Here is a 23524-nt window from a genome sequence, read left to right as displayed (position 1 = left end):
AGGGAATCTTTCATTATGGTGTAGGTGAGTCCCTGAGGATCCCCTATGGATGTCAGAGTGGGACTCCCCTCTATCTCAAAGTGCTTCCACAGACCTGCCCCTCAATGTGCTTCAGGGACCAGGTTCAGAAGGAGAGCAGACTCATACCCCTTAAACCACAAGTATGTGTCATCTTCCCTTTTATAGTCTTTCATGAGGTCTTTTGGAACATACACCCTCCTCTCAGGCTGCACTGTGGTATTGCTGCCACCAGCCCTACTGGATTGGCTCCTCTGATCCAGCTCCCTAAAGCTGAGCTCATGAGCCAGTATCTTCTCCTCTTTTATGGTCATCCTCATCTTCTCCTACTCCAACTGATGAGCACTATCTGACTGTCTGTCCTGCAACTCTTCAGGAGTCTTCAGAAGTCAGACCCTTGGATGACACACTGTAACCTGCCCTGGAGACCACCCCCCATGCATAACAGGTCCGCCCACTATACCATTGTGTATACTCTGCACCTCCTCATCCTCACCCTCATCCTCCTCCTCTGTGTGCCCTTCAGCTTCCTTGGCTGTCAACCAGGCCCTTAGTGCCTTTTGCAGGTCCTTCTTCCTGGTTGAGCCCTTAATGAGACAGGCAGGATTCCTATAGAACTGGTTCAACTGGCAACTGTGTAACTTTCCAGGTTCCCTAATTCAAAAGCAGCTCCAGCTGGTGCATTTCCAGATTGAGACATGATGGCAAATCAAAAGTGCACAGTTCCAAGGCAGAAAACAGAGTTCCCAATGAGAAGTTCAAGAGTCAATAAAGTGATCATCAAAAATATGGAAGTAGTAAAAAATCAAAAAAGAGAAAAAGAAAAAAAACAAGCTGTATGTGGTCACGTAATGGTCTGCACTAGAAACAGTAGTGTACACTTAATCACTGTATGTCATGTACAAATACATGTACAAATCCTCACCGCTGATCACCAATGTTAGAAATGGGGTCTTTGGTTGGCAGTCAGGTTACCCCGTCCACACAAGGACCCTCACTCTAGTCAGGGTAAAGGATAATCACACTCAGTTAATCCCCACTCAACCTCTTCGTAGCTTGGCATGAGCAGGCAGGCTTACCTTCAGAAGCAATGTGTAAAGTATGTGTACCAACACACACAATAATACAGTAAAAACACTACAGAATGGACCCCACACCAGTTTAGAAAAATAGGTAATATTTATCTAAATCAAACAAGACCAAAATAACAAAAACCCAACATACACAAGTTAAAATATGAATTTTTTAAAATAATAAGAGTCTTAAACCATAGAAAACAATGAAAACGATGATTGTGTACAAAGTACTTGGTCAGTGTAAAAAATGAAGCTGCATGGGTTTTAGTGCATCTGACCTTAATAAGTAAACTTACAAAGGGACGCGAATAGGTCGATAAACCTTTTGACTCGCAATTAAGATGTTCCCACCATAACTCCAGTACATGCAGATCAATAATCAGTAATTAATCAGTAACATCAATAATCAATGATAATCAATGACATTATAATCAATTGGAGTCAGTAATTGTCACACACCATGACCTTTCAGTCACGAATAACCAGACCTTAAGTAAAAGTTAGAAATATTTTTTTTCCCTATATTAACAATGCTAAAGTCACGTACGTTAATCTCAAAATCAAATGATAAACATACCGGAACAACACTGGATGTCCAAAGCGCCGAAAGAAATACAAACTTATCAAAGCTTGAACTACTACACACTCTAAGGTTACAGTGCAAATTAGTAATAGGAATAATTGAGCAAATGATATCACATTTAGATTCAGCAAAGAAATACATCAAACGTTATTCCCTATCGCAGACTTTCATTAGTGAGAATCCTTAACTAACACCAGATTAGCATCAGCATGTTGGGCTTCATGCAAAACAATTTAGTAAACACACATTTGGAAATCATCTAACTATGGCTCTATCAAACAGTGTGGTTGGTACCTAGAAAGAAAAAGCAAATAGGCATAACAAACACATGGGTGCAAGAATACCTCTCCTCAATTGGATCGGCAAGCTAAGATAGTCTTCGTCATCAGGACATCAGTTCGGTCAGCAAGGCATCAGGATTCAGCATCAAAGTTCAGAACATGCAAAGTCTTTAAGCAACTTGAAAGAATAGAGGTAAAACGTCAAGAAAAATAGAGAGAATGCTGTTTTTCTCTTGGTGCAGACCTGTTAAGTTAAATTCCCTAAACCTATTTACCAAGTCCCTCTTGGTCAAGGGATCGCATGTTCACACTTCGTCCAATAAAACTAAAACTTCAAATCTATGAATTCTACCACTTGTCCGTTCACATGTCGCTGATTGGCTTCTCCTGTAATGTCCTCATCATCCGGCTCATCAGGTAACTATATTGTTGCAGCTTATACTCCACTCAGTGTCTTCATTGTTCCCCTCCTGAGAAAGTCAGTCTTACACACATTACACTCATAATGTTACATTTTAGCAAGAAAAGCATCTTCTAGCCAGCAGTTCTCATGAGAAAGACTTTTAGCTACAAATACTTTAGACAGTACAAGGGAAAATCACAGTTTAATTCTCTAAGACAGCCATTCCATTAAATGTTAGGAAATACAGCTTGACATGAGGCCGGGCAACTAGGACAAGACCTCTGCTAAGTTAAGGCCTATAATTAACAAAGCTAATAGATAATGCATAACCCTTAATATGACATATTACTACATTAGTCAAACATACACTCAACATTCCATATTAATAAACCAGTAATAAGTATACTTCGTGAACATTGTCGACCACTCATCATGATCACATTTTCAAATGTGTGCATTATTTTTCTAGGTTATTGCATTTTCTAAACAAATCCATTACTCAGAATACATGAACTCTCATTAATACTTTTTATTAAAACACCTGCACTAGCATGGGAGAGCGTGCGTCGGAAAAGTCAGCAATGCATCGATTCCTTACTCACAAGTGAGGCCGTGTGTCATTTCGTTCTCCAGTCGGGTCGGCGATGTGTCGTTTTCCTCCCTCACAATGGAGCGATGCGTTGATTTCCAGGTGGGCACCTCGGATCCGCACAGAGTCGGGATGACTTTCACTCCCATGGAGGATGCCTGGAAAATCCGGTCGCACGGTGGCAGAAAACTGCACTGCATGGTGTTTGCGTTGCTATCAGCATCTGCAAGCGGGTGTTGCGTGTTGTTTCTCCAGCTGCAATGCATCGATCTCCCAGCCATGTGCAGCTGGAGGATTGATTTCAGCTGTGAAGCCGGCAGCACATCGTTTATCCCCGCACGGCGTTATGTGCATCAATTTTCACCTCTTTTCTGCCAGCTTCTGCTTTCAAGGGCCCAGGGACTGGATAGGGCACCACTTGGCAGGGCAGGAGTCTCAGAAAAGAGTCCAGATGCTGGCAGTGGAAGTACTTGATGGCCCTGAGACTTCAACAACACGAAGCAAGCTAAGTTCAAGCCCTTAGAGATTCTTCTCAAGCAGGAATTCACAACAATTTCCAGTCTTTGTTCCTTTTCACAGGCAGAAGCAGCAACTGAAGGATAGCCCAACATAGCACAGTCACAAGCAGGGGCAGCACTTCTCCGCAGCTCTTCAGCTTTTCTCATTGGCAGAGGTTCCTCTTGAATCGAGAAGTGATCTAAAAGTCTGGGGTTTTGGGTCTGCTACTTATACCCCTTTCTGACTTTGAAGTAGGCAAACTTCAAAGGAAAGTTTGATGTTCAGAAAATCCTGCCTTGCCCGGGCCAGGCCCCAGACACACACCAAGGGGTTGGAGACTACTTTGTGAGAGGGCAGACAAAGCCCATTCAGGTGTAAGTGACCACCCCTCCCTCTACTCTAGCACAGATGGCTCATCAGGATATGAAGCTCCCTTTGTGTCACTGTCTAGAGGAGAGGTGCAAACAGCCCAACTGTCAAACTGACCCAGACAGGGAATCCACAAGCAGTCACAGAATGGTTTAAGCAACAAAATGCCTACTTTCTAAAAGTGGCATTTTCAAACTAACAATCTAAAAACCAACTTCACTAAAATATGTATTTTTAAATAGTTAGTTCAGAGACCCCAAACTCCAGATTTCTATCAGCTCTCAAAAGCAATCTGCACGTTAATAATGTTTAAAGGTGGCCCCCATGTTAACCTATGAGAGAGGTAGACCTTGCAACAGTGAAAATCAAATTTGGCAGTATTTCACCGTTAGGACATGTAAAACACATCAGTATTTGTCCCACTTTCAACATACACTGCACCCTGCCCATGTGGCTACCTAGGGCCTACTTTAGGGATGCCTGACATGCCTGAAAAGGGAATGTTTAGGCCTGGCAAGTGGGTAAACTTGCCAAGTCGAATTGACAGTTTAAAACTGCACACACAGACAATGCAGTGGCAGGTCAGAGCCATATTTACAGGGCTACTAATGTGGGTGTCACAACCAGTGCTGCACACCCACTAGTAGCATTATAATTACAGGCCCTGGGCACCGATAGTGCACTCTACTGGGGGCTTACTGGTAAATCAAATATGTCAATCATGGATAGCCAGTTATACATACATTTTACACAGGAGCACCTGCACTTTAGCACTGGGTAGCAGTGGTAAAGAGCCCAGAGTATCAAAAACAGTGAAAACAGAGTCCAGCACACATCAACAACCTGGGAAACAGAGGCAAAATGTTTGGGGAGACCACGCCAAGGATGCCAAGTCTAACAAGGTCTCAGCTCCGCTCCTTCATGACAGCACTGCCAGGGCGTTTTCCGCCAAAATTTCAAAGAGGAGCCTCCACCTACGCTGGCTTCAGTTGTCTGGGGGTCCTCCTTGGTTCAGTAGACCTGGCCTGTCACCAGCCCTGGTACAGTGTGGCAAATAGTCAACAGATGCAGATATTCATCCTCAACTCTTCCTGTTCAGAAGCTGAGGAAAGCACTGTTAATTACTTCTTTTGTGTGGCGAGGCCCTTGACCTGCTGCTGGAGAGAAATGCAATTAGCTTGGTCCAGCAGGGTGACAACAGGACTGAGCTCAGATCCTAAGCCGAACCAGAGAAATATGACAATTCTGGAGGACCCAGAAAATGAAAATGTATGGTCTTATGACCCGATAATATGAACTTACTGCACCTTTTCCACCTAGTTTCATACCCCACAGCCTCTGTATGTCTAAGGGAGGAGAAACTCTAAGGCAGATTTCCCCAATTGTATAGTAAAATGTCACTGCAGGTAAAACAGTAAATCACACGGACTTTACCAATAAGTGCCCACTAATATTAGAAGGCAAATCCCAGGTCAATATCTCATTCTGGAGAGTTACCCGGTGCCAGGCTACCTTTATGCATTTACTGAGCTGCATACAATGGTAGCCTCGCACATGTCCACATGTGCTCACTTGTAATCAGCAAAGTGCCCCTTACCCTAGCCGCATCTTAAAAGGCGGAGTCTGGCAGTAAACATTTGCAGTTCGCTTACCATGTGATTACCAGGTGATTACACCTGTAGTGAGACTCACACACAGTAAAAAGTCCAAAACCAGGTGATCCAAACGGTACAACATCTGGGCTTATTTAATGGGCAGAACCCATTTTACAATGTGTAAACTTTTGAGTAGGTTTATTACTTTTCGGTATCACAAACTGCACTTTTTGTAGTAACGTAAGCTTTTGTAGTAAGTCCAGCACTACACGTGGCCAACCACTGGTACAGCTACACTTTCCTTTAGAAAATAACAGACATAAGGACTTACTACTAAAAGTTGAGCTTGTGAATACAAAAAAATAGTATACGTTCTCAAAAGTGCAATGAATTGCACTTTGTAGTAAGTTTTGTACTACAAAACTTATTACAATTTGCAGTTTTTGAATCTGGCCTCATAATTCTGTTACCTCACTTGAGGACATTGTACTTGTTTATTCCCATTTGTTTTGTTGTTTGTGGTGCCTAAGTAGTACAGTAACTATAGGAACATGTCTTGTCTTATAATAGTGTTGATTGACATCTCTGTTGAGTGGAATGCTGTGGATCATTGCACTACAAAGCACTCATGTGTAGAACTCAGCACTGGTGCCCTCCCTTGTGGGCTTTATCTCTGAAGTTTGCTAATGATCACCTTCCACTCCTCATGGTGTCTGGATTAGATTTGTCTTGGCACACAACACCACAGTGACATCGTTGACAACTCATGCTTCCCTCTTGTTGTCTATTTAATGGCAATCAGAACCCCTAAGAGAAAAATATCCCTATAATTCATTTTTATCCATCTATAATTCTCTATATATGATATTGTCTTTAATGTGTCTTGTATCCATACACAATCAATATTTTAAGTCAATGAATTGAAATATGTAGATAACTAAATGCAGAAGTTGGAATGCGGAGGTGAGTGGACGGTACCTTCTGCTCTTTTAATAATGCACGGCTCCCTTATTAAATGCCACTGTAGGAGTGCCATTAATTACTGACTTACTAATACTGTGGAGGGCAGTGACAGTCTACACGTCATTTTTCAAGTAAGGAGCACTGACACAGACGAGTAGGGTCACGACCTTGAAAGTCTGCAATTGATGATGCCTGTTTCTGGTTCATTGCGTCTGTGAGCTCCTTCTCTAGGATGTGCTGTCTGTTCATGGCTCAGGCCTAGGTTCAGAAAAATGAAGATAATAGTTCTAATTAAAAATAATCACAAGTATTCTCATTTAACGAATCGAAGTATTTATATTTGGCTCATACGGACTTGCTGTGCACTACCGGACTCATTAAATTACTTTGTCTGTCCTCGCCTGACACGCCTTTGATAGGGTGGGGTCTTGCCCAGTGGGCGCAGAGCGCCCTGCCAGCTCTGTATATAAATGCCAATCTCTCAGCAGTGCTTTCAGGTCCTTGACTACCCATCCATTCTGGTAGGAGATGAACTTTAGGAAAAGGAAACACTGCGCTGTATGTGCATGTCTTAAGCAGGCTGTACGTTTCAATGTGTTGATGTAATTGCATGTATATAGGTATGTATATAGTGTAAGTGTCGATAGTACTTGTTCGCATAGTTTGGATATGTTTATCTGTACAAACTTTTTTTTAAAGTTGTTTTTTCAGCTAGCGCTGAGTGTATAAACTAAAAGAAAGCCTTTGTCTCTAGAGAAACTAGTCAATGCTAGGTGTTTTATGAACATAAATTTCGTAGAGACAGATGGAAAAGACGAATGTAACTGCTGGGACAACTGCTGCTGTGAAATTAACCCTTTCAGGCCACCTTCAACTTTTAATAATTTTTACTGCCATATTTTCTATTTACATAGATCTGCCACTGTAGTTTACTATAACAGTATTCCTATTTCTTTAATATTTTCACCTTAATAATAGAACCTGAGGTGCTCGGCCCACACGCCCCCTTCTATTCTAGCCAGGCACGTCTTGTTGCATCTTGGCATTTATCAATCTAAGGGCTTGTCATCTCCTCTGACATGTTCCACCACTGCAGCCCTTTGCCAAAAACCCAAGTACTGTTGCCACAGTTCTCATCTCATTAACTAACATCTCCATACTCAGGAGAGCTCATATTCCTTGTAGCATGAAGGACACTATCTTCTCACCTTTGGCCCAGTGTAGTAGACAGATGGTTTCAGAATGGCATCCTAGTAACATCATTCCATACATCTGTTGTATGGAGCCTAATTAAAGTAGTTAGGTGCTTGTACCGAGATAATGGACGACAAGATGTTCGATACAGTGACTACCCACGTTCAAATAATCTGATTAACATGATTTTCAGCAATATGGATTCAGGTTTTCTGATTTTTCAGTTGCTAAGTTAGCCACTAAAATGAATTTCCCCTACATATTTATTGAAATGTCAAAAGGTACCCCCAGGTAATGCACATTTCTAGTAATAGATCGCCACAGTACAATGATCAACTTTCCTGCTCCTTATTTTATTTTTTCTGATTAATTTTCTTTCCTTTACAGACCCTTATTTCTCCTTTGGGGACACCAGACCACAAACTCCCAAGCCATGGACCAATGTAAGTGATTGCAGCTCTTAATTTCACATTGTCGTCACAACCTCAACCTCTAAATTATTTGTGGTCATTAATAGTTAATATAAATAAACTACATTACCACTAATCAGCACAGGAAAACAAAGAAAAACAGATACACTAAAAATATAACAAAGTGTCAAAAATATCAACAAGCTAATTTAATAAGAGTTATGTTATCAGAATCCAGCAATATTTTAACTATATTTAATTTATCTGTAGTAAAATCATAGAAACAGTGTAGTAATGCTGAGTTAGGTGGAAATGTGTTTATACGCAGTGTCAACATTTATGCTGACTTAAGCTAGTGAGCCTTCAGTATATGTGCACTTCAGTGCAGCAGTCCTGTTCTCGCAAATTAACTGGATTTTACTCAGTTACGATTTTACAGTCAGATCATCAAAAATGGCAGAACAATCTAAGACTTTAACATGGGCCATGCAGCTCGAAGTATAAGTGATCATTGTTCATCAAGCCACACTCTGAAAAAGGCCAATGTTTGCTCAGTCCAACTGCACAGTATGTCACCTGCATAAGCAATATGGCATACAGGAAATGATCAAGATTTTATAGGAACAATTTCCCTTAGACAATTCAAAAATCAGGTTGCAAATGTGTAAACTGGATTACCAGGTTGCAAAGGTGTATTCTTGTCTAATGCCCCATCACATTGGATTTGTGAACTGTGTTATATATTATGTGATTGCAGACTCATGTACTATGATATAATTCACTATAATTCACTCAGTATATCCAACACTTATCTTTGGACGTGCCAATTCGATCAATTTTCCCCATTTTGCTACCACAAATGATAGTGTCAAAGTTGGTGGAATAGTCCACAAATCAAAAAGAAAGTCTATTGGCCCCACTGGTGCGACTCTTTTGAGCCAGTAGGGTTATTGTTGGTGCATGGTGAGTTATGAATTGTGAACATACCCCACCCCCAGAAGTGTATCTGATTCAATCATATAGGATCAGCCTCTGAGGCCCATTCCTCTAAAAGTCTACTAAGTATCTCCTCTGAGGATGCATTAGGGTTAAGATACAGTAATTGTAGGCACCTCTCTACTGCTGCTCTAATAAATTACTCATGACTGTATGATGTCTAATTGTAGCATACTACAGGAAGAGTCCAGCAACAGCACGCAGAGGCCAGCTCCTTTGTGATGTCAGCTAATTTATATAACCAGCAACATGCACAAGGGCGAATATTGTCCCCATCCAGTGTCATCTTCATTAGTTTCCAATACACATAGGCAATTTGCCACATGAAGCATATATAGATGGAAAGTAACAATATACCACAAAAATATAAACTAGCAATTCATTTGAAACATACATTTCCGTTTACCACCTCTTGTTGATGAGTTTGATGGAATAAAGATTGTTTTATTCTATACTTGACGGTGGACAGTTAACGTATTGCCACGAACTGAGCAGCTAGAAACGTCTTTATTTAGAAAAAGCTTCATAAGGTGTTTAAAATCCATAGTGAAGGTGGAAGGAGATGTTTGTTCTTGTTGCTCAAAACATAAGCTCAAATGTTACAAAACAGACAGTAGCAAGTCAGTACCTCAACAATTGGGTAATTGGCTATAAATGTCATATGTTTCTGGCACATACAGTCAATTAAAATATTTTAAAAGCCCCATTTTACATCAGTGGTTAATGTAGCTCTGGCTCCCAGATTTATTTATTTATTCATGTAAGGGGGCTTAGAACAACCATCACTCTGCTAGAGTTTCCCTTAATGATCTTTTTGAATTTCCAAAAGATGCCCAATTATGAAATGTGTAGACCAGCAGTGCTTAGCATCCGTGTCAGAGTTACAGGATAAACAAGTACGATGCAATACATAAAATAAAATGAGCGTTAATAGGCATGCTGGCATAGCCGGTGGTTAGCCCACAAACCTGGCATGAGTCAAGCCTTTTGTTGGCAGTCCTTGGTCTAAACAAATGTCTCTCCCTGACTCACTCCACCCATTAGCAACTGTGTACAATTACATATGTGCTACGATTTGATGCACATTGGTTACAGGGTCGGTTTATTTATGGAAACACTTCAATCCATGACCCTAGCTGCGCATATCTTATTGCCGAGCGTTAAAGAAAAGAGTTGAAATCTAAATTCTGAGATAAACTCTAAGGTTTCATTATGTGGTGGGTTGTGTTCCATATTAATTATCCTCTTTTTTGTGCTACTTCTTGCCGTCCTTTCCCCACCTACCCTCCCTCCCCCCCCAGCCTTCCAATTGTCTAATATTTATTTCTAAATATTCCAGATAGAAACAAAAAATAGCAAAAACGTTCTAACGAGAAAAGAGAAGTGTATAAGACCCGATAGTAAAATCTATTTCACTAGAAAGTCACATTTATCCATGGAATCCTGATTCACAAAGGCCGGGTTGCTGCAGTATTAGGTATGGAGATGTCACTAACAAGGGAGGATGTTCTGCTGCTTCTGTCGGTCGTTGATAACCAGGGGAGGAGGCGTGTGTGTCCCTTGGGGAATGTCAGGCGAGATGGCCACAACATGAGGCCAACATTCACAGTCATAGCCTTGTGGGTATTCACGGGCACTTGCAGTAACTATACCCAAGTATCCATATGTCCATTTACATGGACCAGTAGCTTCACGGAGTTTGTAAACGTAGAGAGAATCCACATCCCCATGTTTCAAGGGGTGTGAATCAAAGGTTGTATTAATATGGAAATAGTTTACAGGTGTAGAAAAATGTATTTGGTCAACTTTATGTATATTCCTTTTCCACGTGTTAATTAATCCTTACTCCCAAAGTATATTTCCTCTCTTCGATAAAAAAATAAATAGATCAATAGAAACACTTTAGTATCATCACCCTGCAGTGGTCACACTGCCCAGTAGCAGATGTAAACTTGCATTGTATAGATATGTTGCAAAAATGTGATTTTTATTAAAAAACAACATTAATTCAAATATTAATTTCAACCAACATTGTCTTTTTTTAACTTACAGCACAAAAGCAGAAGCAGGTAAGACACTATACCGTATACTTTCTAAGATGGTGCGAATGTGGTGGCAGACGTTATTGATCTAATCTGAAAGCTTCAATAGACTCAAAGGATGGCATTTCCCTTCCTCATACAGTGTGGAAAGAAATCCAAAAGGAGAGTTGTTTTTGACAACACTTTTGACTGTAGACTTACACACAGGTGTAGGCTTGAAAGTTTCCACCACCTGAAATCAGGGAGTGGAGACATCTAACACTGAATTTACAAGTGTACAGTTCCACCTAGTAAGTTTCCTTGCACGGATGGAGCTCTCTGTCCGAGATCTGCCTATTGAAAAGATAGAGAAAATTATTAAAGTATATCAATTACAAAAATAGTAAAAATATTTTAGTGCCGACTACAAACGCAAATAATTTAAAACAAATATTTAGAACTAAATAAAATAAAAATGACAGTACATTAATTCATCAAAATAAATGTTTATTGAATCATTCAAATCCACAAGTCCAGGAACGCTTCAAAGGAACCACGCACATACTGGGCCAAAGGTGTAAACAGTGGAAGTTTATTTTACCATGATGCGTTCCAGCTTAAAGAAACCTGTGATCAAGGCTTTGTGTAAACCAAAACGTGTCATAGGGAAATAAAACACCCTTTGCACTGTTGGTCCTGAATGTACGCAGTTCCTTTGAACAAACTGTTCGTGGATTTTGTTTACACTGGGCACTGCTCCTAGTTTTACATGTCACACTGTCTTGGGGTCAAGCAACCGCAGTAGTGGTTGCTGGATTGGTCTTAAATAATTTAAATATATCAATTTATTATCATACATTATTTATTTTTACCAAAATAAAAAATCCAACCATAATCAGCATTTTTATTTTCAAATAATATTTAAGAAATTGATTTAAAATTATGTTTAATTAATGTAACTTATTTCTTTCTAGTTTTTATACATATATGAAATCATTTAATTATTTTAACATTATCTGCTATGGGTTTTATTTTAAGTCACTGCCTCCATTAGGGTCTAAGGTGTGGGTTGCAGTACCAGTGATTGGTCATTTGTGGAACTAGATTCTCTCCAAAGCTGGGCTGGGATATATTTAAACCAACCTGCTTTTTTGCTTTTTGTGGTTTAGTAAATTTAGAAGTGAGTTTTGTGAATGGAAATGGTCTTACTATTTGTGGGTGTGTTTGTACTAGCAGGTATCTGCCTAAAATCCTTTTTACATTTCCCTAAATCTCTCCCATGGAGGAGCAGATATTCCCAATTTCCTAACCACGTCCCTTTGTCCCACCTGTATTTACCTCTCAAATATACACTAATATGTTCAGAGATCTCCACATATACAAGATCAGAGAGGCAGAGGAACAGATCCTCACCTCTAGATAGTTTAATGGCATTTTGTAGGACATGAGCTGTATCACTGTGGTACTACCAAACATACTACAAAATGAATTTTGTGAACAGACCTAAGTGTCTGTAATGATCTCTAAGGGGGATGGTCACCATATATGAGTCTCGAGAAGTTCACCGCACCCAGAAGAAAGACACATTTTTTTCTCCAGTGATCATAACAGATTTTACACCCCCCACCTCAAATCTCATTCATTTCGTTTTGAGGATATTAATACCGATTTGGGAGGGATTTCTGAGAATCTTTCATGTACTAGGTTTTTCTTTTTTTATTTGCTTAGAAGCACAGACACGTCCATTTGGGTCACACAATTCATACAGGTTTAAACCTTGTATATCTGTAGTGATGATAATTTCAGATTGTACTCTATTCACTGTTAAATAGTTAATTAAGTACATAATATGCCACCCATTAAGAATTTGCTTGTGGACCAGTCTTGGCAGAATTATCAAATCATCCATTACTCTTGTATCAGTGAAATCCATTAATCTCTTAGCATCTGTTAGTAATGGAGTTTCAGAAACAAATGTCTTTAAAATGTTTGCCAAAGTATTTGCCACAATGCTAGTAAATATAATTAAGCAGAATGCATAAATGTTCGATATTGCCAAGGGCATTAGAACCAAATCCTTCTACATAATTTGTGTGCTATGTGCTATGTGTTGAAATGCAAATGTTATCTCATTTTTATTTAATTTGCCTATTACCGGTTTTATTGTTAAGATTGAGAAAAGGTTCATAAAAAATGTAAAAAAACATATATTCCATTTAGCACAGCTGTAAACTAATGCAAATAGCAGTGGATCTTACCATATTTTACAATTGGGAATTTGTTAATTCTGTTGACTCTCTGTAGCCCTGACACAAAATATCTACTTTACGTATCCATTACAGATTGGTAAAATTTGGCTTAGGATTGCTGGCGTATAAAGCAGTTAGCTTCAATCTGTCCAGGGCTCTTGATAACGCCCACAGAGCTATTCACAATGTCATGGAAAGTGAAATTAAGTTAGGTCGCTGAGCTTGTCAACAAATTAATCCAAATGTATTGTGTAGAAAAAAATATTTCATCAATTATAAAAACAAAACCACAGAGCTTATATTCAAGACGACCTTACCAACAATAAAATATATAAATAAATAAATACATAATGACCAGTAATCCAGCCAATTAACCACAGTGATTTTAAAAGATACAAATAAATATTTAGCACACAATTCTATCTGTAGCTCTTTCTAAAATATCATGCCTTTAATTGTAGATGAAGTAGGGAAAGTCCAAAGACATGATTAATTTCAGAATAAATTAGTAAAAAGCAGTATTTGGTGGCTGATATATAATTCTGGTATTAGCTGTGACGACTGCTGACTTTAGATATTTTTTGCTCAAATCCAGAAGTGCTGGACACAAGCAGAATATGTGCTCAATTGACTCATTCTTATATCCTCAGAGTCTTATGATTTCGAATTTTGAGCACTGCCAGTTCCATGCTCCCTCAAACTACCATATCAGTATATTTAATAAAGAAAATCTTAGGTATATTATTTTGCAGACTGGATCCAATGATAACAACATATGGGGGCTCATTATGAGTTTGGCAGACAGTTCAGATAGGGAGGTTGCCACCACACAGGCTACCTCCACACAGGCCCCATTAAGAGTTTCCCGCTAGGTCAGTGGGTATAAACCTGGGTTTTCACTGGCTGGCCTAGCAGGAAACAGCCTACAGCTTTGTCTCGGCTCATAATCAAGCTGGCGCCAATGTTGTAGCGGGGAGGGTATGGTAGCACCCTCGCAATATTCACTATCTGCAAAGCAAAGCAGACAGTGAACATTGCGAGGGTGCTGGACAGGGGGGCACTTGCACTGCGCATGTCAAGTGAATGGGCAGTGCAGGGCTCCCCAGGGGCCTCTGCACCCGTTCTCCACCAGCCTTTTCATGGTGGTGGTAACTCCATGAAACCGCTGGCAGAGAAAGGGGTCGTAATCCCTGGTGAATTAGGACCACCACCACCTCCAGACTGCCGGGATCTCTGATCATGGTAGAGCTAGCCGTTCTCTGGTGGCCCGGCACCCAGGGTTGTGATGAGGCGCTTGGACCACCGCATTGGCGGCGGTCCAACTACCATCTGCAAGTCTGGTGGTCTAGTGATCACCCATAGTCCTGTTTAAAATCCAAATAGGTATTGATATAATAATCTTCATATTTGTGTGATTGTAAAATGTAGAGGTCCTCCTGTCTGCTATTACTCTTGAGGATCTTCTGTATTAAGGCCTTGCACTCTGGCCAAGGAATCTTTCCGTTAGTGGAGGAAGGTTATTTTCTTCAGTGATCTTGTTCATAGCCCCAATGCATAATCTGGTTTTAGTACTGATGGGTCATTTGAGTTCCAATAATATCAGATGTTTTAAATAGTCCTTTTCAGTTGTAAAACATTCACAGACAAATTTTGGAATGGCTCCTTCATGATTTTGGTTTTCCCTAAATTCACTTTTAGATCTTTATCTAAGTTGTAATCTTGTAGATGAAATAGCTGAGATTGGAGCCCTGCAGGAGTTAAACAAAATATGACAATATCCTCTGTGTACTCCAGATAGATGATAGGCACATGTCCAGGTTTTGGAGGAAGACCATCTGCATTCTCAAGATCTTGATTTAAATCTGAAATGTATAAAGTGAGGGAGCTAAACTGCATTCTCTTTTAAACCTTTGGAGTTTATCATTTTTGGAGAGAGTGACCTCCAAGTGAACTTCACTTCAAGTCAGGTTCCCTTGTAATTAGTTATTAATTCCCCTTTATACTAATTTAGCCCATAAATTCCTATGGTTAACCTTCAAATGTTGATGTTTAATCTAATCTGTGTAGCATGTGTACAAAATTAGAATTTTCTTTAATGGCCTATTCACGTATTGGGTAAGTGCAACATTATTGTCTTCTGTAGAGCAGCTAAGCCTTTTGATTGATAGGAAGAGAGAGTAAGTTCTGATTTTCAGCCCAGACATGCAGATTGTTAATGAGAAATTTACCTAATAGCTTCCTCTCTGCATTGAGGAGGGGAATGCAATGATTTTTGGGGATGATTTTTGTGCATAGTGCATGTATTAACACCCTTTTCCAGGAGTGAGGAATTTGACTAGTTTCTAGTATTTTTTAAGAATAACCTTTTTAATCGATACAATTATTTCCTTTTTTTAAGTTTATAGTGCAGTGTTTGTATATTTAGGGAAAACAATAAAGTCAGATGGATTACTGGCATAAAAACAGTAAACATATACTTTTCACTTCTCATATTATACATAATAATCAATTGTATTCTTGTACCTTCCCATGCCATGCCCCACTATTAACCATAATAGCTTTCCATTGTGTAACTTTGAAGTGCAATAATGAAGTCCGGTGTCTCCTTGAGCGTTTATTTCTATTTCTCTTATTTGCTTTTATAGCGTTTATTTGCCTCAATCTCTTATGCTCCAACAGGACCTTGCAGGATTTTTACTTGTTTACAGTGTTCCTTTTTCTCCGAATTTTAACACTCAAGCTTTAGAGTTAGAATGTTTAGTGAACTTATTTATGGCTGTTGTTGAGATGAAATTCGAAATTAAATGTAATAGATCCTCCAAGTCGTTGCCCCAATTAATTGGAGGTTGTACCTGATTTTGAGTATTCAGCCATGTGCCTTGTTTAATTCCCATTCAAATTTTAAAAAGGAATTCTCTGTTCCATCGAATTATTATTTAATTAAACTGTAACACAGATTCCTTAACTTGATAGTTACATTTTGGACAGAGTTCATAGCTCCACTGTAACATAATGTTGAGGATTATGGCCACTCTCTTTCTACGAAATGGGTTTATAATCCTTGCATATCGAAAAATGTGTGTAATAAAGTACAGTGTGATCTATAATTCGCTTGTTGTTGTTAGTGATAATGGTAAGGTTTGACGGTTAGTCAGCTGAATATCTTGTGTCCCTGACTCAGCATGAATAATCTCTTTTGTCAGGTTTTTGAAATAGATTACTTTTTGCTTTCAAATATCAGCTGTTCTGTGTTTGGTAAATTACCCATTTTTCCTCAAACACTAGCATGTCATTTTCTTACAATATAGTTATTTTGCTCTCAAATACCAGGTTTTTATGTGTTCAGTAAATAAATACAATCTCATTCATCAGTTTACAATCTTCTGAAAGTAACACATTCCATATACTGATAAAAATTAGCTGATTTTGTAGAGAACATGACTACTTCTCTTAAAGTGTCCAAGAACGAGACTTCTGCAAGGATGTATATAAAAGCTACTTTGATAGAAAGACCAGCAGTTTGAAATAAAAAAGGTCAGGTTTTAAACTGTTTTTTGAAGGAGGCTTCAGATTATTCCAAATCACAGGAGCCATAAATCTGAAGGAGCTGCCCCCAGCTCTGGAACTGTAAGATTTAGGAACCTGTGCTAACCAAGCATCTGATGATATTAGGTTTCTCTCTGTGATTAAGATTGAAGATATTGTGTGCTCAAATTTGACAGAGCCTTATAGCAATAGCAGTGGGCTTTAAAGTGCATCCATTTCTCAGTAGATAGCCAGTGCAGGTCTCTCAGGCCAGCGCTCACGGAAGCACGTCTGGGAAGATTGAACAGCATAAGGGCAGCTGAGTTTGGATTCTCTGTAGTCTACTTAGTCTTGGTTGTGTTAGTCCTAGCTATAGAACATTGCAGTAGCCTAGGTGGGAGATGACCAAGACCCGAATGACACTTTTGTGGGCCAAATAAGGTTAGTGTCCCAGGTTTTTCTTAAGGATTCTTCAGATCCTGAGGCATTTTCCCGCTAGAGAGGTCACTTGGTCATCGAGTGAGAGCTTGTGTTCTAGTTAGATGCCTAGATTTTTTTTACTTTTTGTTTCGTTGACGGAGAAGAGGCCAGATAGGTTGACCACTATGCCGGGGACCTGATGTTGGGGTGATTGCCTAAAATCAACACCTTTCTATTATCTCCATTAGGTTTTAAGCCGTTATAATCCATCCACTAGGCCACTTCCAGGAGACAAAGATTCAACTGGGTAGTGGTGGCACTGACATTTTGAGAAAGGGTGATGATCAACTGTGTAACAGCTGAAGGTTTCTATAACATCAGCCAATGAGCGAACATAAATCAATTCATAATCAATATGTATTTATAAATCAATTTGTCATTTTTAGAAATTAAACAAATTGTTCATCACAATTTTCTGGACATACACTAGCCTTAACCCTAATTACACCTTCTCATACATATCACTCCATCCATCACTCTCTAACTTAAACAAAAGATTGATATTACCTTATAATACCCCAATTGTCATTAAATACCTGATTTTCAGTGAGTGTACATCCACTAATTTGGTCTGAAATATAAAAAAAAAAGGCTTAATTTTCTCCTAAAATACTCACATTCAATACTGCTTCCAAAAGGCAGACCCTGCTTTTCCTGCCCATGGGTTACCATCTGATACCGGGGAGGCTCATGAAATGGCAGAGATGCCCAATCAGTAAGCAAAGAAGGACCACCATATGCCCATTTGATGTCAGGGGTTGCCACAAGATGCTATGGTTGCACACCTTGTGGCACAGAGACAAGGATGGCCACCAGGTTTGGCTACCAGATAGCAGGAATGCCTACCATATATGTTAGGGATATCCACGCTAAGCCTGGGATGCCCACCACAATGCAAGTGTGACCACCTCTTATGGATGTCTACCAGATACCATGCATGGCTCCCTCAAGCTAGTGATAACCATCAGATGTAAAAAAAACTCATCAGAGGCAAGTAATGGCCACCATGTATCTGGGATGTCCATGAAATGTCATTGAGCCCCAGAGTATTCCGGCTATCACTGCCACATATCAGGGGTCATCACTAGATATTAGGAATGCCCACCATATGCAAGTGATACCCACCAGTTGCCATGGGTTACAATGCAAAACATTTGGATGCCAAAAGTGTCCATTAAATGCAATGTATAATTGAAGGACATAAGGGATGATCAATTTAGGCCAGGAATCGTATCAGAAGATAGGTGTACTCATCAGATATCATACATGTCAGCCAGAACCAGTAATACTCAATATACACCATCCATGGGCATCTGATTTCAGGGATGTCCACATTAGACCAAAATAATCAGATGCCAATTGGGACCACCAGATGGTATGGTGGCCACCCAATGTCAGAGAGTATTATCCAATGCCATGAATAGACAACCTATGCCTGGGATTGCAACTGAAAATGAGAGATGTAGAGTAGATATCAGAGATGCCTACCAAAAATGGGGAAAAAGCCCACCTTACAACCATGCACAAACAGATCAATATAAACGCACAGAAGCATACATCTACACAATATTGCATATCCCTAATTGCCAGACACTTTTCGCTTTACTGGTTGTTTGCATCTTTGTGATGCTCACACTGATGCATAGAAGCACCATACAGATTGATCCTGTTAGTGAGGGATTAAGGGGAAGGTTTTCCGAGAATAACAAGCACTCCTAACCAAATGCCAAAGTGCTACACAGCCTGCTTGGGGCTAGAAAGTAGGAGGGGGGAAAGCTGCTTTTCAGCCTTCTCAGGTGGATGTTGGTAAGGTATCTGTACCCTGTTCCAGGATAATTAAACAGGTACATGTGGGCTCTGCTGGCAGTGTTTGTGAATGGGAGGGATGGAAAGGAGCAATGTCTTCTATTTATGAAACTCAGCAGTGGGAAAGCAATCCAGCAACAGTCTCTTTTTTTATTTTCTGGTGAGTTTTACCTTAAGTTCCTCAACTGAGGAGATGCCATTGCTTACAGTTCACATTTCAGACACTACAACAGAGATAAAAACAACCTTCTTACACTTTAGGTAAAGCTTTACCATCATGGATCGAAAAATATGCCAACAAGTATAAAGCCTTGTACCCCTTAGACTGAGACCTAATACTACTACTAGTAGTATTGTTAACATATTTCCCTACTTCAGAGCAACACAGTCTTCCTGACTAAATCCTCAATGTACCTGGCAGTGAAAAATAAGGTCATCACCCTTTGCTAATTTTGAGAGGGATTTCCTGTCAGCATTATGTAGTTGATTCGCCAATAAACATATTTCTAACAACACCCTACATGAGCCTATACGGTTCAGCCCAAACTATGCAGCATCTAGTGCAATCCCCCATTCCCATCAGCCTTTATCACTCATCCCTGATCAACCAGTATTTGCATTACTCCACCAGCCACTGGTGCTGCTACTCCAACAGCCTAAATTAATCATCCCTCATTAGCCGGTTTTGCTCAGTCAAAATCAATCAGTATTGCTGATTCGCCAAAGCCAATAAATCTCGTCCCTCAATCACCAGTGCTGTGCAGCCATCACCAGATAACATTGGTCATCAGTCAGTGGTATCAACACATCTAGTAATGGTAATCCTCATTAGCTGCCATTCCTCATCCACTAGCCAGTGCTAGTCTTGCTCATCCACCATCAGGCACTGCTGGCAACACTACTTCTGCCAGTATTGCAATATTTCATCTAGTACTGCCTATCCCTCCATCAGCCAGTATTGCTCATCTACCATCCAGCAGCATTCCAAATATTCCTGGAAGCATTGTTCATTCATATCAGACAGTATTGCTTATTATCCATCTGCAAGTATTGCTTATGCTTAAGCCAGTATTGCTTATCCATCATTAGCCATTATAACGTATCCACCATCCACCATTATTGCCTATACTTCACCCATTATTGTTCATCCCCCATCAGCCAGTATTACTCACCTCCATCTGTGTGTAGTACCAATTATTCAGCCAGTATTGCTGATTTCCCATTATCCTGTAATGATTATGCCTCAATCGCCAGTAGAATTCTTCCCAAATCAGCTAGTATTGCCCATCTCCACATCAATGATGTCTATGAAGCTGAAATCACCTAACAAAACAATAGTGCTAAGCCCACAGAATCCATCGCATGTGAAACTAGCAATTTAGAACACTACAAATTCCCCAAAAGGCAACACCATATGACACAATTTAACACTGTATTGGAATTCCTGAGGCCTGATTCAGAAAAGCTATTTCCATATGTAAGTGCATCTTAAACATGCAAGCAGCAATTTTACATGTAAAGTGATTCATACACTGTGGTTTTACAGGCATAAACAAGTGTAGGCAGACAGTTTTCCATGTGAGTAAATCTTCTACCAAGAGGAGGTGGTGGAGTTACAGAATGGCAAGCCCTCAAAGATTGGGAGCATTCATAAATGTACTTCATTGTGAATATTCACAAAAAGTTCCTCAGCCTGCTCACAGCTTCGAAAAAGGTCAGAGATGTATACGATCAGTCGTAAATCCATAGGATAGGACTTGAAAGGGGAATACTTCTGAAAATGGAAGGTTGTAGGCGAATGGGCTTCTCACAAGTGGGAAATATTGTTCCAATCACACAAAAGATTTCAAAGTGCCCATGTTCTCATGGAAGACATTTCCCTGTGTGTACCTATATGCCATGTATATGTATGGATGCAAAACTACTTTCTCATGTTCGTAAATGAGAAATCACAAGTATTTTCTACCAGTATTTCTCTGGACCTCTGCGTGTCAAAGGCCTGCATATGTAGAAGATCCCCAACACAGTATTTTCCAATTTTGGTTTATTTTTAATATCTGTCCCACTTTGCAGCTTTAGTACTTTTCGGTAACATTCATAATATTCTTCCAATGGAGGGTCATTGTGAACAGAAAACTCTATTATATTTAGTTTCTGGATACATTAAAGTTAAAAAATAGAGAGAAAGGCAACCAGCTACAGTTCCCCTCTATTATTTAATAAGGGTTGTTAAATATTGTTAAAGCAAATGGCAGTCTATGACTTGTCCCTTCTGCACCCTTGTGAACAAAACAGGAGCAGATTTGAGGTCACAACATTCAAAGTAGATCTGCTGAGATCTATGTTGTCGCACTTGATTTTTGATGTCATTGACAATGTGATCAATGGCAACATTTTTGGTGTTACAAAACTTGGAAAGTAGTTGCTCTATTAAAAACGAAAACGGTTTAACCTGTTTATGGGAATATGAGTAAAAAACCATGAAAATAATAAAGCAAAACATTTTCATGTCAATTAAGTGTTCATATGCTGCATGTAGATGTGTGAAAATTGTATTTTCTTACATGTTGTTACCCTTGTCAAATCTAGGACTGCTGCTATTAAGACAAATGGAGGAAGCTGGGTTACTGTGCCACCAAAGATGCCACATGATGGTACCATAGTACACGAAGATGCCTCGAAAATTGTCTTTTGCTACAGGAGAGGGAGCCCCAAAGTGGGAAAATATAATTTTGACTGTAACTCTGAGATTCCTTGCACTGGAACTGCCTAAATATGTACAGAAATTGGGTGGTTCAAATTAGAAACATATCCTTTTTTTGCAGATTTTGTATTTTGCATGCCACTGCGTCACTAATCAGCTGATGTGTGTTGATAGTGTGAACTGAGCCTGCGCTTTCTTTATCCTTATGGATGCTTCTGTTTGTTAAATAATTGTTAATTACACTAAATAGATTAAGTTTCATTTTAGTGAACTATAAACTTACCATCTCTCCATCATGTGTTCTTTCTTTTCTCTCCAGGGAAAAGAAAGTGAAGGAACGTGCGGAGTTCAAAAAGACCTCTCCGGACAAAGGCAAGACCAAGGACAGGACAAAGGACTCGACAAGGGCCATGGCCAGCTGCAAGGGCAAGGAATCAGTCCTGGCAAGGGAAAAGACTATGGAGCAAGCCAAAGTTATGGACAGGAACCTGGGAAACAAGGAGTTCAAGGGACATGCTATGGAGTAGCACAGGGAAAAGTTGAAGCACAGGACCAGGGAAAAGGTCAGGTATATGGGCAGGGAAAAGACCAGGGATATGATCAAGGAAAAGATTTTGGGAAAGACCAGGGATATGATCAAGGAAAAGATTATGGAAAAGACCAGTGGAAAGACCAAGCAAAAGACCAGGGGAAAGGTCAGGGAAAAGACCAGGGACATGGCCAGGTATATGGTCATGGAAAAGCTGAAGAAACACAACTTGGAGGTGGCAAGGGACAAGACCAGTGGCAAGGCTATGGAGAAAAACCAGGAAAGGGCCAAGCCGACGACAAGGGAAAGGGTCAAGAATATGGAAAAGTAGAAAAGGGTCTTGAAGGGAGCCAAGGAAAGGGACTTGAAGGAACGAGCCAGGGTAAAGACAAGGGACAAAAGCAGGGAAAGTAACTCGGGCAGCTTCTAGAACAGAAACATGACAAGGAATCAATCAAACAAAAACCTTAATCTATTAATGCATGTTGTACCACATCTGCATTCAACCAATCTCTTCAGTCAAACTGTCTTATACTGCACAATCAGCTACTATCTATGTATCACCATCTGACATTGTTAAAATGTATATAATTGGAGTCTATACTTTAAAATAAATGCATGAATCAATTATCATTTGTTCAATGCGTTCCGTTCAAAAAATTTATTTTCATTTACTTGTAAAACCACTCTTTCTACAATTATTTAGAACACTAGGGAATAATATTGCATTGTCAGCTTCTGGAACATATTGCACACTCTTCAAGATGGACTTAATTCCCTTTCAATACCCCTGAGAACTATGAGTTATCAAAATCACATCCACACTGATAATTTTTGTCCACACTGTGACTGCGTTTGAGCTGTTGGGAAGGCAATGCTTTGAATTTGAGAGAAATATAGTTATACGGCTTCCTCTCTCCCCTCACAGTATTTAGGTCTATGCTTAAATAGGTCATGGCCGGCTTCTTTTTGCGTTCTTATGTTACTGTCGCGTAGGCTCTCATTATCCTAATGAGACTACTGGATTTTGAGTGGCAAGATCGTTCACAGTGTGGGGGACTAAGTCTGACCCACGGTGGAGGACCCTTGTCACTCTAAATCCGGGTTTTGCTCCGGCTAACTAGCAGTGCCTCATCTCTCCCAAATGGAAGAGACAATTGGGAGGACGAGCTCATGACATCTTAGCACTTCCCAGGGAAGTCGTGGTCACTCATGTCACAACCGGTTCTCTCATA

At 39.8% G+C, this 23524-nt stretch overlaps 1 protein-coding gene across 1 annotated transcript; it reads left to right on the top strand.

Moving 5' to 3' along the window:
* Nucleotides 1-6874: 6874 nt before the first annotated feature.
* Nucleotides 6875-22917, top strand: LOC138258762 (uncharacterized). The gene is made up of 4 exons (XM_069206014.1): nucleotides 6875-6896; nucleotides 7957-8012; nucleotides 11028-11044; nucleotides 22080-22917. Exons 2-4 carry the CDS (start codon nucleotides 8003-8005, stop codon nucleotides 22701-22703), a joined length of 651 nt encoding a protein of 216 aa, XP_069062115.1. The 5' UTR covers nucleotides 6875-6896; nucleotides 7957-8002; the 3' UTR covers nucleotides 22704-22917.
* Nucleotides 22918-23524: the final 607 nt, after the last annotated feature.

Source organism: Pleurodeles waltl, chromosome 9, assembly GCF_031143425.1.
Source record: "Pleurodeles waltl isolate 20211129_DDA chromosome 9, aPleWal1.hap1.20221129, whole genome shotgun sequence".
Lineage (NCBI taxonomy): Eukaryota > Metazoa > Chordata > Amphibia > Caudata > Salamandridae > Pleurodeles > Pleurodeles waltl.
This window is presented reverse-complemented; position numbering and strand designations above follow the sequence as displayed.